This window comes from Neocloeon triangulifer, unplaced genomic scaffold (genome assembly GCF_031216515.1).
Source record: "Neocloeon triangulifer isolate White Clay Creek 2 clone unplaced genomic scaffold, ASM3121651v1 ptg000009l, whole genome shotgun sequence".
Lineage (NCBI taxonomy): Eukaryota > Metazoa > Arthropoda > Insecta > Ephemeroptera > Baetidae > Neocloeon > Neocloeon triangulifer.
In genome coordinates this window covers 1,895,166-1,914,204 of record NW_026775551.1, presented here as the reverse complement: position 1 = coordinate 1,914,204, position 19,039 = coordinate 1,895,166, and the positions used below count along the sequence as shown (strand labels likewise).

The window sequence follows — 19,039 nt, the reverse complement described above, 5'->3', positions numbered from 1 at the left end:
CAGACACATTTAATTAATCGCAAACACTTGAGCTAAAAATGTCGTTGCCGAGCAGATCAGCCGAACCGATCGCGAAGTGCCGGACGGCGGGATTTGCAAAGTGGGTCAATTGTTTGCCATTCAAATGGACGCGCAACGTTTCGAATGCACTGCAAACAGACAGCGCAGTGCATTATGCAAGTGCGCGCGCGAATTGTTTTGGAGCTGTAATTTAATTAGCACGGCAAAGGAACGTACCTGGCTGCGGGCGGTGCAATAATTAGACTTGGCCGTGTCACGTTTGCATTGTGCTCGGCTAATTAGGCGTATCTGACTTGCGAATCTGCTTTCATCTTTATTATTTTATGTGGATTTAATAAAAAAAAAATAATTATGGTTCATTTTAATTTTGTTTTTCAGTTCGGAAAAGCTGCAAATTTTTTTCAGTTAATTTAGTTTACATTTACAAGTTTATGTTCCAATAAAATAGATTAGGAGCTACAAAATAAATTAATTAAGTGCCATTAAATTTGAACTGTTTTTATCTGTTGTTAAGAAAAGATTCATGAAGCTTCCAAAAGTATTTTAAAACATATTTTATGGAACCAAATTTTCACATTGATTTTCTATTTCTGTAATCTCAATGAAGCATATGGAATGAAAAGCAAATATAAAGAAAATTTGCAAATATACTAATTTTATGTGTTCATTTGATAAAAAAGGCACATTAAACTTTTTAATAAAAAAAATCAACAAAACAAGAAGTTAAAATTACATGGAAATGAAGAGATCGGGCTTTTCCTCGTTGCAGAAAAATTGTTTTTATTCAAAAACAATTAATGGCTCTACCAGTTTCGGTCACGGTCTGCGACCCTATTTCATGAGAAATTTCTTGCTCGTGACCGAAACTGGTAGAGCCATTTGTGTTTTTTGAATAAAAACAAATTTTCTACAACGAGGAAAAGCCCGATCTCTTCATTTCCATGATTCATCTCCTCGAGTGTGAACTTCTTCAAACAAAGTTAAAAATTACACTGCTTTATATTTTTTATAATTAATTGTCCCATTAAAATGAATCTAAATTTTTTAATTTTGAATTGATGTAAAAAAAATGTGTATTATAAACAGGGATTTATTAAAATTTATGATTTTGGTTCTCGATATTTCAAATCGTGTAAACGCCCTCACTAAATATTTGACCTTTCCTGTTGAGTAAAAGTAAAAAAAATTTTGTTAATTTGTTCGGTTGCACGTTTGAAAACTCCAAATAGCGACGACTTGTCCTGCTTCCATCTAATTCCAGCACTCAGCGTGAATTATTTATAGTCGGAGGCGCATTAACGAGGGAAACGCGCGGCTTTCCAAAGCCAACTTACGCACCCAACGTTATTCTCGCGTTGGCATAATCATACACGACAGTTGTGCTGACAAGGGACACAGACACGAATATAATGCGATAAATATTTATAAACATAATAGAACATCCTTAGTCAAACTGTGTATGTACACGGGGAAAGTGACAAAGGGAGTGCGGCGGCGAATCTGTACAAGTTCACTCTGCGAAAAAAGGTGCGGACGACCATAATATGTACGTGAAGCACAAAGAAACAAAAAAGTATGCTAATGAGACACATGCGTTGGCAAAATTAAAAGCTCAAAGCGAGCCGCCTCGCCGCCGAACGGGCTCTTTTGAGTCTTTTGGAAAAGCGGAACAACACACGCCGACCCGGCCGGCTCTGCTGTGTAAATTCGTGTGTGTTGATTGGATTAATCGTTGCCGCTTGCTAATGAGCCAAGTGAGTCGCGTGCCTGCCTGCATGTCAAAGAGCACCAATTAGCTGTTTGTCTATTACGCTACTAATCAATTAACAACGTCGCAAATTAATTTGCCTGCTGTCTGCTGATTCTAAATATCTAAAGTGCAAAATATAGATTCTGAATTGTGCAGAAATTAATTTGTCTGTACACGTGAATATTTGTCATTTAAATACTCGCGTAAACAAATTTATGAATATATTATTATTATTATTATTGATCTTTATTGACGTATGAGGCGTCACCACGATGTATTTACTCATTGCGACGCGCCTGATTTGCAACATAGTAAAAAACAAGTAGAAAATGAGAGTAAAAAAGAACAAAAATATTACAATGTATCAATTAGTTGAAAAAACTCTTATTTGCTATAAAATTTATGTGAATGAACAAATCGCCTCAAACTACTTTCAAAAATCTTGTATCGAGGCTCTAAGTGAATCGAAACAGGCAATTTGTTATACAAAGCAGCTGAACAAGTCAAAGGGTTCTGCTTAGAAATTAACAAAGTCTGAGCAGGAACCTACAAATCCCTTTTTGCCCGTGTCTGATAATTATGAACTTCACTTGTTTTTTGAAAATAGTGCGGATATTTACGAACAAATTTACACGAATAAAATTGTTAAAAAAAACATTACGTTGATTTTGAAAATTATTATCAAAAATCGATCAATCACGGTTTTGACAATAAGAAAAAAAATGTTATTTCAGGATATTTATCTTTCCTCTTTTGCTCATTGAAACGAAAAAGAACACAAGATCTGAAAGAGAGAGTGCATGACCAGCAGAAAGCAGCGCGCCAAAAAAGCAAACGAGCGAGCTTGATAGACATATTTGTACAAAAAAAAAAAAACAGCAAATGTAATGTGAGTGTATTTACACGCAACCCTGCATCCAAGCAGTGACCAGAAAGGAAACAGCTCGAAAAACAAACACAAACCAGCTCAGCAGGCAGGCAAAAAGTTTATCTGTTGGTACTTTTTTTTGTTTTAGCAAATTTATGTGAAATGTATTTATATTTTTATGAATTTTTTTTAAAAAAGGAAGAAATTGCAGCTCGTGTCGTGTGTGTTGCTGGACGGCGGGGAAAGAAAGACACACCGGTGGGGGACGGACAGGTTTACTGGACATGAGGAGTACCTCCGGGAATGCTTCTGGTCGAGGCCTGTTTGTGGTTGTGGTGCTTGGCTTGGCTGCAGCAGGTCCTCTTGCCCGTCGGCGGCTTTTGCCCTCCGGACGCCTGCCACGTGGCGTTGGCCGCGGCCACCGAGGTCTTGGCCGCCGGCCGCCGGCCGTGAAGGTGGGAGTGAGGGTGGTGATGGTGGTGGTGGTGGGGGTGATTATTGTTGTAATTATTGTTGTTGTGCAGGTGTCGGTTGTTGCTTGCCTCATTCCAAATGGCGGACTCTGAGGAGAGCAGCAGGTGCATGGGACAGAGAGAAAGAGACAAAAATTTGAGATCAGAGCGGCTGCTGCGGAGCCCACCAGAGAGGGAGTCTGTTTTTTCCTCTACTTTTAATTTACTGAGAAATAAGCGGGAGAGACTTGGCTAGTTAGGCTTGCTTAGAAATTCTCCGGAAACAAATCACACTCTATACTTCTTGAAAGGGTCGTTTGTCATTCCGAGTGAGTTAATTTGTTAAAAAATTTACAACTCGTGAAAAGAGTGAAAGACGCGGCACGTTTCGCAGCGGTTTCGAGTGCGGTTGTCAGACGTAATGAGGTGTTCTGCCTACAAAAATGCGCAGAGTCTGCGGGTGAAGTGACGACTGCTAAGAGAAGCTAATTTGCAAGAAAAAAAAAATGCTTGGGGTGTGTTTTTTAGAACCTCGTTATAATGAAAAATTCGAGCCCATAGAAATGTGGAGAGAGCGAGAGATAAAAAGAGTTTTGTCTTTATAGCTTGACTCGTCAGCTTAATCTGCATAAGAATTTAAGTCATTTAAGTGATTCTTATCAAATTGTAAATATTTAAGTTGAGCCCAAATCAAAACGATTAAAGAAAATATTTGTATACAGTTTTCTTCTAAATCAACAAAATTTAATTAATCATGTTCAAGGAGGAAAAAGTCATCTAAAATTGTCACTTTATAGAGGTTGCATAAATTCCAAATTGCAAAAAATTATTGTGTAATTCACCCCTCTTTTGTCTACGTGATTGAAAAAATGAAATCGATTTGCCGATGCTGAAAAGCCCCACTTATAGAATAGAAAAGTAATTTATTTCAACAAAAGCTCAATTTCGTCAGCGTCGAGCCAACTCGGCTGCATTGTTGTGGTTTGAGTGCCACACGCGCCGAATTTTACGTCAACCTCTGCATATAAAATTGTCAAAATAAATTCGATGGGTTTCAGAAATATTGATGAAATTTGGGAATGATTTATTAGTGAGCGGAAAGTCGCTCTGATTGCTGAGGTTCTTTGGCGGGGTTTATTATTTACACCTAAAAGGCTTCTCTCCTGAAAGGAACGCGTGACACGCGTCGGTCGTAAAGAAACAAGTGTGTCAGATTTGTTTGCGTGTGATTCAGAGCAAGGACCAAATAATATAAATAAAAAATTAGACAATCTATGGAAAAAAGTGCAACAAAAAACAAGTGCCGTGTCCAATAGAGAAAATATTTATAATAGAAACGTCTTAAACATGCCAAACAACAGAAGAAGAAGAAAGAGTGGCTGACACTGGGAAAAATAAGTTCAATCAGGAAACAAAGATAATTAAATGGGGCATTTAGAGATATTTATAAACGGCTTTTAGAGAAATAGGACGAACATAAAGTGAGATACATTTTTTTAGACCGAAAACCTCCCTTTCTCCAGGCTCACGCTTAAATTTGGGCATTGTTATGTACAAAAAGATGAGGTCTCGGTTTGGGAAAAATTTTAATTGGATTTGTTTAGCTTTGGATTCGGGAATGTTTATGAAATGACCTTTAATTATGTCTGCTGAAGAAACAGAACAATTTCAATCTATCCAAATTGGGACTGTGTAATTTGCGCTGATTTTCACCAAAAACTGGTGCTATTTAATTTAATCCAAATATATTGAACCATCAAAATAAAGTAATTCTTTAAATTTTGAATTACACAAGATCGCGCTTAGTTTTAAATTTAAATTGCATTCAAAAATTACAGAAGCAGATTAAAGGTCAATTCGAAAGGCGGTTTGAAATTGTGTGAGCTCGTGCTGATGATGTAAAACCAGCCATAAAGAGCAAACGAGCGAGAGAGCCTCTCAAATATACAAATCCCATCCAAGCAGCCAAAGAATGAAGCAGTCAGCAGAGGCAGCGAGCCAAGGTTGGCACTCACCGAGGTTCTCCATGCTCTGGGTGAGCAGCGCCTCGAACGTGTGCAGACTGTACGACTCGGCGTCCATGCCCTTGGCCAGCGTGTTGCGCAGGTGCATCTCGTACTCGAGGAGGAGGCGCGAGGTCGGCGAGCCCGGCGTGCTGGCGCTGTTCGGCTGGCCCTGGGGCTCCATGTCCGAGTTGTTGCCGTTGCTCGAGCTCGGGGTGGTGGCGTAGCACTGGTTGTCGAACAGCACGTTGTCCGAGGGGGGCGAGTTGTCGCCCCGTTCGCGCTCCAACTCGAGGTACAAGCCGCGTCCGAATTCGTGCGCCGACCGCGAGTTGGAGAAGCGGGCGCTGCCGGCGGCCGCGGACGCCGGCCGGTGGTACGGCCCGCCGCTCTCCGGCTCGGACAGGAAGCTGCTGCCCATGTCCTGCCGCTGAATGTGGCCGTGGTGGTGGTGGTGGTGGCCGCCGCCGTGGTGGTGCCGATTGTAGCGCCGGCGCGACATCTCCGGAGAGGTCACGGGACTCTCCACCTGCCAATGTGCACGACATGGTTAAATAATTTCTATGGCTGCGGGAATTTTATTATTATTCGTCGCGGCGGGGATTTTCATTAACGCTGATTTTTTTTTCAGTGACGTGCAGACGCGACGGGGTGATTATTTTTTCGCGTGGGGGTAGAAGAGGGAGGGAGTTTGATTGATGATTTCTGCGGTACCTGGGGGGCATGTGAAAAGTAGATGGTGATTTCAAATTAATTGAACTTGAATGCAATGAATTTTTTGCAATGTTGGAGGTGGAAAAGATTAATGGAAAATTCTGGCAGTTTTATTGAATTTCTATTCAATATTTGTGTGAAGATTTTGCAAAGGGATTATTTTCAAATGTTTAAAGTATTAATTTCTGAATTCTGAAAAAGAAAATTGAAGCCAATTAATGGGTTTAAAATTATACATTATACTTGAAGATTAAGAAAAATAAAACAAAATTATTTTGTGCTAATAAATTTTAAATAAATTTCCCTGCACTTTTGAAAATTATCCTGTTTGTTGGAATCAAAATTCAGAAAAATTCATTTTACTGCAAGGGAAACATGAAATAGAAGATTTATAATAAAATATTCTGGCAATTAAAGCAATTAAAAGTTTGATTCTAACTGAACCAGGATATCGAACATTCCCGATAATTCAATTCTCGTATATATTCATAATTCTCACATTATTATTACAAATATGGACTCGCTTCATGGAAATGTATCAATTAAAATTTATCCTGATATTTACGAATTCTACGGTGTGAATAATGTAAAATAATTATGCAATGTTAGGCCTAAAATTGAATTATTTGAGCTTTGATTTGAAATTGCTCCATATTAGGAGTTGGAGACTCAAAATATTCAGAAGATGGTTTTAAAAATTAAATTGAATATTGGCCATAAAGGATTCTTAATTTAGTGAATTTGAATTTAAGCGCATGTTTCGATTTCAAATGCAAATCATTACTATGGACATTGGCTTAAGAAAAAATGATTAAAGCTCACAAAAATAAAATTGTGAAAATTATTAAAAAGCTTGATATATTTTAATTGAAATTAATAATTGAAAACTGACCGAGGGCATAGGCTTGAGCATTCGCTTGAGCGTGTTGCTGTCGAGGCTGATGTTGCGCTCGTTGGCGAGCGTCATGTCGTCGGTGCTCTTGCTCTTGGCACGTTTGTGTCTGAATTCGTCGTCGCGCGACGTCTCCGCGTCCGAGTAGTACTGCTGCTTGAGGTCGTTGAGCTGCTTGTTTCGTCTGGTGCCGGGCTGGGCGTTGCCGCCCGGCGGCGGTTGGCGTCCGGCGCTCGTCTGCTGCGTCGCGTCGCTCGTGGCCGTTTGCTGCGCGGCGGCCACGTGGTTGGCCGCCTTGGCCGCGTCCTGCGGGGTGGGCTGCGAGTTGCCGCCGACGCCACCCGAACGCTGCTGACGCATGCTGCCGTACGCTTGCTCGCCGCGTTTCGGCCCGCCCTGCACGTTGTCGTACAGGGAGGTGCTCGAAGTGGCGGCGGCCACTTTTTCGCTGCGGGTGGTGCCGTCGTCGCCGGACGCAGAACGCACGGATTGTGCGCGTGGAAGAGTTGAAGAACCTGCAAAAATTACAATTTGTTTAACTAATTTGTTTTATTCTAATTTCGTAATTTCATTTCTTTTTTCAAAAATAAATGTTTTTCAACCATTTGTTTGCAAACAATGTGATGTAACAATTTGGACGAATAAACAACAATAATAATAATAACAAAAACTTATTCAAATCAAATCAATCATCAATAAAAACTTATTATTATTTCATTTTTATACTTTAAAACAAGAAAAATATTAATATAAGGAAACTAGTCTTTTGAGAAGAGCAAAAGTCCACTCCCTTAATTAGGGGAGAGGGTTGAAGCTCAATAATCCAAATATTAAAAATTGTTATGGCAAAAGTAGAACTTCATATCAAATATCCTTTCACTATTGTTTGGTGTGACATTTTTTAATTATTGTAAATTTAAAAAATCTCTTTACAGCTTTGTATTACATCAAAATTGAATCAAAATTTCTAAATTTAATTTTGATGGTTTGCGCTGTCAAAATTTATTGCAATATACTAATGAAAATTATAATTAGATGGTGATTTTCAATTTTAATTAAAATTGTTCACCTCATTTCAGTGTTACTAAAATTTGGTAATAAACTTTACAATTAATTGTTCTTGAGGTATACAAAATTTTAAAAATTGGAAAAAGAGAAGAAAAGGTTTTAAATCTAGCAGAAGTTTTGAAGTATCCAATTAAATTTTCACAGTTATTACGCGTGATGCATACTTTTTATTTTTTTAAATTTGAAATGGCCTATCAATTACATGGGTGGATTTAATAAAAAAAAAAAATCCCATGGAAATATAATTTTTTTCTATTTGTTTCAATTTCATGTTTTAATTTTATTTTAAGAAATAAAAATGTTGAAGCCATCCTTTTATAAATTTATTTAATAAAGTAATTGTTATTAAATATTTATTTTTCCATACGTGCTACTTTATATTTTTATTTATATAAATATTGTAATTATTTTAATTTTTAGCATTTTTTGTCGATTCTTATAAAATTTTGATAAAATAGTTTACAATTTTTAAGTATTAACTGCATTATTATTAACAGGTGTGCGTTTAAAATTTAAATAAATAATTTTATACCATTCAAGTGATTAGAGCCAAATAATGGCTGAAATGGAAATCGTTGAGTTGGAAATTCACCTCCGACGTAGTAATATTTGTATTGTGTGAATTGATATTAAAAAAAAATTTGAAGTGAATGGATAAATTAAACAGTTGTCACAGGATTATTTGAAACTGAATTATATGAGCTGGCAAGAGTATTTCAAGAAAGCCAAGAGAAGAGTTTAGCGCAATTCAGCTGATTATTGATTGGTCTGGAGCGCGTCTTGGCCAGATTAAAAATTCACAAGACACACGCCCCGAAGCATCTGCCGTAAAAATATTTACGACTCCCCTATCTATCCATTAGGGCGGCGTGATGAATAACTAATGCCTCTGGGCAGCAGATGCGAAAGAAGCCTCAGGTTTTACTTTTGTTTTATTTGTTGTCAAGAGTTTTGAATAAAGAACGAGCGTGACTTACGATAACGCGGGTCTTGGGCCCGCAGTCGCGCGTATTGTTCGGGGGTCATGCAGGTGCACTGGGGCTCCCGTGACCTCGAGGGCGAGGCCGGCGTCGACAGCGGCTTCCTCTTGGCTTTCACCTTCTGTTTCGGCGGCTCCAGTCGCAGCGAGTACGACGACGAAGCCTTGCGTGAGAACTTAAACGACGGCGACTGCAAAAGAAACAGAGAGTCAGTGACAGTGTCGAGCACCACAAATGTAAAAATAATGCGATGGAAAGCATAACACACAAAATGATGTCTGTTTGAGAAGTCAATTTGGCCTGTTTTTGGCTTACAAAAAAAAGAGACGGTAAAAATTGGAACATAGTTTTTTATTTTTTACTGATCAATTTGTTATTTGTTTCTACAAGAATTAAGTATTTTGAGAATTTAAAACCCAAAGAAACCACTCGAAACGGGAAATAATTAAATTATTACTGCGATCGCCTTGACGTGAAATTATGTTCTGAGACAACGAGATATTTGAGACAAAGCCGGTGTAAAAAAGTTAGAAAAATTCCTGTTGTGATAATAAACAATTTTAATTAAGGGCGAAAATTTCCCAAAATTAAAATTCTTTAAAACCACCCCAATCTGTCCGTATTGTTTTGTGCTGGACAGCTGTGGCTTTGTCTCAAATATCTCGTTGTCTTGGAACGTAATTCCACGTCAAGGCAATTAGTCGCAGTACTAATTTAAGAATTAAGTAAATGCAAAATTAAATAAATATATTGTCTATACATTATATAAATGAATTTAATTAGCTTTTTTTTCAAATTGCTTTAATACTTTTTATATTTTGATTTTTATTAATTTTTAACATTTGTTTGTAACAGATTTTTAAATATTATTATTAAATATGAGTAAAAAAAATAGATATTTAAACTTTGCCTGAAAAAGATTGAAATATAGAGTAAATTTTTTAAATGGAAGCAAATTCTATTGATTAACTGAATTAATGTTATGGATAATTGGATAGCCGTGTGCACTAAAATTATGGAAATTACAATTAAATAAACAGGTGAATTAATGATTTCTCCCAAAAGATCTTTCAAAATGTGTTGTGTTGAACTACAAAAGTTAAGCCTAAAACAGGCTTTTAAAAGAAAAGAAAGAAATAATTTTTTTGTTAAATTTTCTATTTTGAGAGCGATTTTTTTTATATACATTTTAGCAGATTTTTTCTATTTCTAATCGACAAAAGTAAATTGGTACATACTTTTCTGCAAATTTCATTATTATTTTTTTTTGTTAGCTTTTTAGCACAAAAGTAACTTGACAAGGGACTTTTTCATAGAAAAATTGTCATTTTTTTTTCTTTAAATATATTTTTAAACCACCTAAAGTGTAATCATTTTTTTTCCTTCATTGATTTAGATTTGAATGCAAAGTGATTTTGATTGTGTTGGGTCATTAAACCATTTCAGATCATTTGGAAGCAAATAATATGCTCGAGGGCTACAGATACGTCTGCCCGAACGTCTTGATAAAAGAGGAAAAATCTAGTCTCGGCCGTCGTCAATAAATATAAATAGAGACGCAGCAGACCGCGAGTAAACGTCTCGCTGGCCGAAATTGAATTTGCTGCAGAGGGGTGCGGGATTTACGACGGCCACCCATTTAATGGCGCTCGTTACATGGCGTGAAAATTGTCAGAAAAACAATGATGGCTGCGTCGAATTGATATTACTCTGCTGGGGCTGTAACCGTAAAATTTGGATGCAAAAGACGCCAGATTCTCGCTTAGCCTTTGATTCCACCTTTAGTCCTCCCTACTATGCCATTGTCTCAAGAAAGTTTGATCAGCCGGAGGGTGGGAAGTGGCAATTAATTATACTTTGCCTATGCAGAGCTAATTTCTAAAGGAGTATTTTCATCTATTGATCTTCAGTGGAACTACTAAATTTTTGTCTCTTTCTACTTACGCAGCATTCTCTGAACTGCTTCGCGTCGATGGGAGAAGTGAAGTTGAGGCCCCACGTGTCATTTGTCATGGGATCCTTCCAATAAACGAAACATTCCGACGCTTGTCCGATCCGTGTGCCTGGAATTCGAAATGAGACGCTAGAGAAACACAATTTTACGGTGTGCCAAGAAGATATGAAAAAGGTTTCACACGTTTTCAGGAAATTAAAATTTCACAATCATAAAAAAGCATGTATAGAAAAATAAAAAATAAAATTGGTGGAGCTTTTTAAGTTGTGATAAAGCTTAAAAGTAGCTGATTTAAATGCAAATTAATAAAATGTTAAAGATGCTCTCCGGTCAAGTGTATTGCTCTCTGTTCTGAAAGATTGCCCAATTTTGAGCATATCTTGTGAAACACTATTTGAAAATTCCAAACCGTTGCGTCTCAATCAAAAGAAAAACCTAAATACGAGTGATTCGCGCGAAAAACGTGTGAGAATTGAGTAGCCAATCAGATCCATCAGTTTGTTCCAAAAACTACAGCATTTGGTCACATTGGCGCTCCGATCGCTGATTTTGCCACAAATGCCCCATGGCGCTGAAGAAAACTTAGCAAAATCAGCGATCGCAGCGCCAATGTGACCAAATCCTGCAGTTTTTGTACAAAACTGATGGATCTGATTGGCTACTCAATTCTCACACGTTTTTCGCGCGAATCACTCGTATTTAGGTTTTCTTTTGATTGAGACGCAACGGTTCGGAATTTTCAAATAGTTTTTTCACAAGATATACACGAAATTTAGCAATCTTTCAGAATAAAGAGCAATACAATTGACCGGAGTGGATCTTTAATCCAAAAAAACTTAGAGAAGTTCATTTGCTGAATCTAGTAAATTTTCATAATTTAATAGCATGCATATATTAAATTAAAAGAAATTAAATGAATTGAAGTCAAATTAAAAATTAAATTGTTTAAAAAATTAAAAACCATCACCCATCACCATAATCTGATGAGCTAAAATTCATTATTTACTAAAGCTTAATTATTTCAGAATTAAATTGATCTGATTCAATAAAAATTTGATCTAAATATTTACTTTCGATGCTGAATTTTGAAGGAGTAAGATCATGAGTTTTTTTTTAAGTTTCAACAGCACATTCAAAGTTTCAGGTTTGATGGAGCAAAATTTACCTGGCTGCACGAGTCGGACATCGAGGATTTTGTCGACTTGCGAGTTGTAGGCAGTAATGTGGAAAACACAGTCGGGCGAGTCCTGAATGCAGGTGATGTTGACGGGTACCAGGTCTTCTGACACTTGCTGCCATTTCACGGTACCCGCGCCGCTGGCGCTCACGTGGAATACCTCGGCCCAGAGTCTGCTTCAGGTGCGAAAACAAATACCAAGTTCAATATATCAAAGTCGGCCTGCTGACCGAGCGGCTAGGCAGCTGGACGGACGTGCCTGCCCACCGGGTTGCCTAGTGCGTATAAATTAAGGGGCCGTCCTAGCTTGCTTGACAAAACTCGCACAGCGCCGGTCTTTATCTGCCCGTCGAACGAAAACGGGCTCGGAATCGTTAAAAGCGGCGAGTTGCAGGTGTATTTGCACCGAATCCTTCTTTTCTCTATCAGAGCGAGTTGATTTATTGCGCTATTGTGTGGCGCGTGTTACCAATGATTTCGGTAGTCAACGGACTTGCTTCTAGTGGAATGACAGGTAAATAAGCGCTCCTTCTGCCTCAGCAAATACATTTATCGAAATTTATGTTTACTTTGCTTCAAAGAGATTTACTTTCCTGTCAAAACAAAAAACTTGTTACAACTTTTTTATTGACCCTGATATATCGCGTGTGGATGTGACCGTTATTATATACAACTGAACCATCAATTTATGTAGATCAAAATTTCTAAAATAAACAATAAAAACGATTATGTGTTTGAAGAAATTTTCACTCGAGGAGATGAAATTGGAAGCTTTTTCCTCGTGGTAAATTTTGCTATTAAATGAAAAACGGCTCAACCAGTTTCAGTCACGGTCTGCAGCCCTATTTCATGAGCTAGAACAGAAAAAATAATCAAAAGAGCAAAATTTTTTACTCTTAAGATTTTGATTTTTTCATTCTAAAAATGAGTGTTTTCAATTTATATTATTATGTATTTTTCTTGCTCATGAAATAGGCAGACCGTGACGGAAACTGGTTTTTGATTTAAAAAATTTTACGAGTAAAAACACGAGCTCTTCACTTCCAAAAACGATATAGCTAATAATTTAAAATATAATTTAACGCTTATTTATTTAATGGTTTTTTATGTTCAAACCACAACTTTGCTACAAATAAGTATCACATCCTTAATAAAAAAGACCATAAATTGAAAAAAAAACGAAAAAAAAAACTAAGAATTACATTGTGGTGACGCCTCATAAGTCAATAAACCATAAGGTAAAAAAAAACAGCTAGTTCAATTAAATTTTTCTCAATCAAATTCTTTGCAGAAGAAAAGTCTCGCAAACAAATTTTTTATTTTATACTATATTAAAAGAAGAATACAATCATAATCACTCTTGTTTGTATGTATCAGAAACAAAAAAATTTGCTAAAAAAAAAAAAAAATATTTATAACACAAAACAAAAGTGATTAAAAAGAATTTTTCCTCATCATATATAATGACAGTTTTGATGATTTTGAAAAATTTGACACCGACTCCTATTTTGTGGCATTTTAAATTTTTACTTAGAAGGATTTCATTTAAATGATATTTGATTTTTGTGTGCGCTCTGCGAATTTTCTCAAGCAATTAAAACGTCGAAGAATTTTGAGTCTCACGTATCAAAAAGCGAGAGGGATTTGAGACTGACCTTAGCAGGTGACCATCTCTGCGGCGCGAGGTCTGCCAGGGCGAGTCCTCGTAGCGGTACGCCTTGCGTATGAGCGGCGCGCAAGAGCAGCTCAGCTTGTTGCCCATCGCAGGGTTGGCTGATGCCTGCTGCTGCGCCTGTACTCGTCACCACGCCGCCTCACCTGAGGTCGCTGCGCCGCCCGCAGCGTTCCCCATTACGCCTCCAGCCTGAAACATGAAACGTTCAAATTAAAAAAAGGTCAGTTACACTCAACTCGAATAAAAATAATAATTATTGTTAATTAAAAAAGTACCATTTCTTGTAAATTGGAATTTTTGTATTCTGATTGTCCACTTTTGTTTGCAAATCACTTAGTTTTCTTATGAATATATGTGAATCTTGCAAATTTGTTCGGAAATTTCCCAATTACTTTACTAAAACTGCGAATGTTCATTTGTATCAGGATTGAGCCGCGGTATGATCGGTTTGTGAGATTGTTAACGGATTTTGTGTCTGCACATAAATTTAACTCCGAACTTGTGTTTCTCGATTACTTAAAGAACTTGTAAATATGTTTCTTTTGTTTGATCTTACTCTATCTTTCATTTGACCCGGTTGTAAATAAGTGAATTACGACGCAGACATTACATCACTTATGACACAATAAAAAAGAGAAGAAGGAAGGAAAATGAAGTAGTTCAATAGAGTTTTATTTATAGGTTAATTTGTGCCAATAAACCCTTAATTTTGTTGATTTTGACCTGCTTTTTTGTCTATTTGTTTACGCTCCGGGAATTTTTATTTACAAACTTTGTGAGTTTAATATGGACGGATCTGGACAAAGTTTAGTCTGCGGTCGTGCACCCATCTGATAATTGAGGGCAGCATTAAAAATAGCCGTACGAGTGGAAGTATTTTTAACTTCAAAAAGCAGCACAAGTACTTGTTCTTGAAAGATGCTCCATTATTACACACGGACGCTTCCTAATCGCTTGAAAATTGCCGCAGCTGCTAAGTATCATTTTAAACTCAGAACTCAGAGAAATAAAGAAATTTTTAAATTGCAATATTTAGTTCTGCGAAATCGCTAGAATTAAATAATATTATCAAAAAATTAATTTTATGAAAAATGGGCAATTTTATTCAGATGAATAAATTAATTTTTGGAATATTTATCACTATCAATAATTTAAAACTTAAAAATAAATTTAATACACATAATATGAGCGTTTCCGAGTGAATTTGAAGGGCGATTGGAAGATTTTGGACTAGGCAGAACCTGTGTATGATTTTTATACATGTTTGAGAGGGTGCCCAGGGGTGTCCACACACAAATTTTCAGACCTCTAAAAAGGGGCGTTACCCAAAATTTCGGGACTTGAAAAATGGGCAAAAATTATTTTGGATTTGCTATAACTTTGGAACGGATAAAGTTATATTGACGTTCTCAACTGTTCCTGACGTAACTTTTTACGCTGAACAACTTTGCTGTTGACACCAAAGTTGTATTGTTAAGGGAAATGTCACTTTCAGGTGACCTCTGACCAAAATGTCAAATTTTGACAGGGAACGCCCCCTTCGATTTTTTTCCAGGTATAGGAAAAAATGTAGCCCATGAAATTTTACATCACATATGTCAAAATTAGAACAAGGTTATTTTTTGTTTTTGAGTAATTAATCGTTGAATAAGAAAAAACGCGTCCGAGGAGGGTCGAAAATTTTGAGGTTATTTCAAAAATCGAAGGAAACTGTAAAAAATCGTGTCGTGTATGTTGCTTTTGCCTTACTTGAATATTTATGATACAATGGAACATTGCTGACTTGATTTAGTTATGTTTTTGTTAATTCTTTAATTTACCTCTAAATTTTCGACCCTCTTCGGACGCGTTTTTTCTTATTCAACGATTAATTACTCGAAAACAAAAAATAACCTTGTTCTAATTTTGACATATGTGATGTAAAATTTCATGGGCTACATTTTTTCCTATACCTGGAAAAAAATCGAAGGGGGCGTTCCCTGTCAAAATTTGACATTTTGGTCAGAGGTCACCTGAAAGTGACATTTCCCTTAACAATACAACTTTGGTGTCAACAGCAAAGTTGTTCAGCGTAAAAAGTTACGTCAGGAACAGTTGAGAACGTCAATATAACTTTATCCGTTCCAAAGTTATAGCAAATCCAAAATAATTTTTGCCCATTTTTCAAGTCCCGAAATTTTGGGTAACGCCCCTTTTTAGAGGTCTGAAAATTTGTGTGTGGACACCCCTTGGCACCCTCTCAAACATGCATAAAAATCATACACAGGTTCTGCCTAGTCCAAAATCGTCCAATCGCCCTTCAAATTCACTCGGAAACGCTCATATGTAAATTTAAAAAAAAAATACAATATATTAAAAATTATAATTTATTTACTCTTATTTTAACAAGAATTTTTTACAAAACTAATTATAATCAAGCAAGTTATTTTTCATTCCTAATTTTGCACATTAAAAATAATTATTTACTTTACTATTGATGGTAATTTCAGGTAATTTATATCTTAAAATCGGAATATGGAATACATGAACTGCTCATTTGTTCATTTAGTATCATTTGTTAAGGGAAAAACCGCAAGAAATATTTTCAATTTAAAAATTAACGCCAAATGAAATTTTTCGTTGAGCTTGGCATGAAATGTGGGAATGGAATAATTCATAAAATTTTAACATCCCAGTGCAAATATGTTGGCGAAGAGTCAGAATCAGGGTCAGGGTCGCTCCGAGCTGGGAGCAAATCAGCCCTTGGCAGGCGAGAGTCATCTGGTTTTGAGTCCGACAGAGTTCCTTTTGTTTTATCTGGGTCATGCTAATTCAGCAATGCCAATGGAAGGGAGCGCCTGCTCGTCCTCTCTCTCTATCTCGCGATATAGCCACTTTTTTCAATATTCGCAGCGGCACTTGTGGAAATCTGCCTCCGCATGATCAATACGCGTGCGACGGGAACGCGAAAAATATTGACTCGCCGCCTCTACACTGACGGGACTGGCTTTTGCATTCGCGCAAAATAAATATGTGCGCTGCCTGCGTGTGTATCTGGCGTGAAATTAATTTCAGTCCTCGTGGACCACGAGCCGGCCGCGCATTATTGATTTCCCTGCATTCTTGCACACACGCTTTGCGTGAACGTTCGGAGAGCGACGCCTTCGATTTTGCACTTCGAAATTGAATAAATTTATTTATGGTCAACAACAATTTACTTTTGAAGCGATATTAAATTTGTAAGAACAAATAAAGGTTTTTTGATATGAAAAAAAAAAAAAAATAGAAAACACTCGGCAATCGCAAAATCATGAAGTTGAATACTTGAATAACTAAATACTTTTCATTGTAAAATTTAGTTTCATTTAATTTTTGTATGCAAATCCTATTCTAATGGCTTTTTTTATAATGTTTAATTTATATTTTATATATTTATGAACCAGTTTGAATGACTACGAAATTATTATTTGATTATTAGTCTTCTGGTTCAACTCTGCTATGATGAATATGCGTGCGAACAGTTCATGAAAACATACAGAGCACCGCTGCAGCTCCATCAAAAACTTCAAGCGCCGCTCGATCAAACCAACCGGTTTTCGATTGGTCGAAAAAGCAGAAACCATTAATCACCGATCCTAATCAAATATACATATGTGCGAACAGCAGTGGTGTTAAAATGCGCTTGCTCTATTTAAAGTCGAGGTTAGTTTTCACGCAGTAAATTATAATTATAAGATCACGAAGTTTGAGTTTTTTCAATGTCTATTGAGACTCTACAGAAAGCTAAAATTTTTGTATATAAAATAATCTTTGGGGGTTCATTGCCCTGGAAATATCTGGCTAAGTCATAGTATGAAAATGACTCCTTTGCTTAATTAATTTCTGAATTTTTTGTTTATTAAAATTAAATTTCTCCCATCAATGTTTTCATTTTTTTATGAATTAATCCAACTTAGTTTTAGTTCAGACACAAAAAACCTTAGGATTTTCAAAGTACCAGTGGGTCACCTTTTGGGGTCAGTTGTCATTGATTTTTTCTTTGCAAACAATTTCTCCCGGTTTAAATTATTTTATTTTATAAAATGATCATTCTAATAGCTAAAAAAATAAATTGGAAATAGTTGCGATTGTTAGATCTTAATTTCTTATACATAATTTAAAAAAACTTCAAAATGGGTAAATCAAGTATCCCTTCCTATTGTTATCTGATTTTTAATTATTCAAATTAAAGTAAACGTTAGGTTAATTTCATTTATGAGCTCAAATTAATTTTTTATGTCTCTACTTTTACTTTTTTTGAGACAAATAACGATAAATTTGGGCTTGCATATTCAGTTAGTGCAAAATATAAAATTCACGATTATATCCAGACTTTCAAAATGATGAAGAGGAAAAGGGTAATATTTCGGGGTGCTTGTCGGGCTAGAAGACAAATTGGCGGAGACGTCCGTATGCAAAACATCATCAGCAAAGGCCGGCTGAATTAGAGAGCACGAATGGAGTTGGTCTCGGCTGCAGAAGCAACCGGATGAGGGTGCGAATTAATAATTCACACCTGCAGGTGAGAGAGCGAGTTTGGCGGCGGCGAGGCTGAACTTGCAGATATCGAGCCGGGCTCCGACACTTTTCGTCTTTTGCGACTCCCCGAAGACGTGCGAACGAGTTTACATGATGGCACACGCCATTATGGCTCGCTGAGTATTATCAAATTAGCCCCGCCAATTCGGCCCCGCAACCGAACCTGCCGCCGCCGGTGAAGCAGATAACGAGCAGAAAAGAGCGAATTTCATGCATCACGGCCTCACGACACGACGTCTTCCCTTTTTCGCCGAGCACGATCATCCGATTTGCACTGCGATTGTCCGCTGCAGGTTGAGAAGTTTCACGGAAAAAGTGATTTAATATTGCCATTTACAGTACATATTGAAACAAACGGAAATAAGATACAAACATTTTTTTTTATTGTAAAAAAATATTTTGGTTTAAATTCTTGACAAAGGCCGCGCATCAGCTCTATTATGTTGGCCAAAAAAAAAGATGTCTTCCGCCTGAGCCATAAGACCCCATGGCTCTGACGGCAGCCGTGTACCAACATAATTTTGGGATGCGCAGCCTTTGATTCATGATTATTATTATTTAACTTTAAAATATTCATTTTATTTCTCAATTATTTAATTTTTTTTAATAAATCATATATGTATAATATTTTTAAATATTATTAAACATTTTTATTTATAAAATTTATTTGAATCTTAACCAAATTAAAATAGCTTTTATGTAAAATTAAATAATGGAAAATAAGAGTTTATTAATTATTCAGTATACAGTAAATTGTTTGAAGAAGTTGACACTCGAGGAGATGATCATGGAAATAAAATGTGTTTTTTTTTTCAATTTTGCTGATTTTTTGTATTTTTCTTGCTCATGAAATAGGGTCGCAGACCGTGATCGAAACTGGTAGAGCCGTTTTTTTTTTTTTTTCATAAAAACAATTTGTTGCAAAGAG

At 36.6% G+C, this 19,039-nt stretch overlaps 1 protein-coding gene across 12 annotated transcripts in view; it reads right to left on the bottom strand.

Annotated features, from left to right (window-relative positions):
* Positions 1 to 19,039, bottom strand: part of LOC132195585 (protein still life, isoform SIF type 1) — a 120,730-nt gene that overhangs the window by 72,712 nt on the left and 28,979 nt on the right. For 9 of the 12 annotated variants that reach the window (XM_059617686.1, XM_059617689.1, XM_059617694.1 and 6 more), the window contains exons 2-8: positions 13,535 to 13,743; positions 11,868 to 12,055; positions 10,693 to 10,811; positions 8,746 to 8,938; positions 6,701 to 7,215; positions 5,107 to 5,623; positions 2,935 to 3,201 (exon numbers count right to left, since the gene is read on the bottom strand). In XM_059617686.1, coding sequence (XP_059473669.1) covers positions 2,935 to 3,201; positions 5,107 to 5,623; positions 6,701 to 7,215; positions 8,746 to 8,938; positions 10,693 to 10,811; positions 11,868 to 12,055; positions 13,535 to 13,641 — 1,906 coding nt within the window. In that variant the 5' untranslated portion in view covers positions 13,642 to 13,743. The remainder of the gene's footprint in view (positions 1 to 2,934; positions 3,202 to 5,106; positions 5,624 to 6,700; positions 7,216 to 8,745; positions 8,939 to 10,692; positions 10,812 to 11,867; positions 12,056 to 13,534; positions 13,744 to 19,039) is intronic. The other 3 variants (XM_059617688.1, XM_059617696.1, XM_059617698.1) reach the window with 3 other exon arrangements.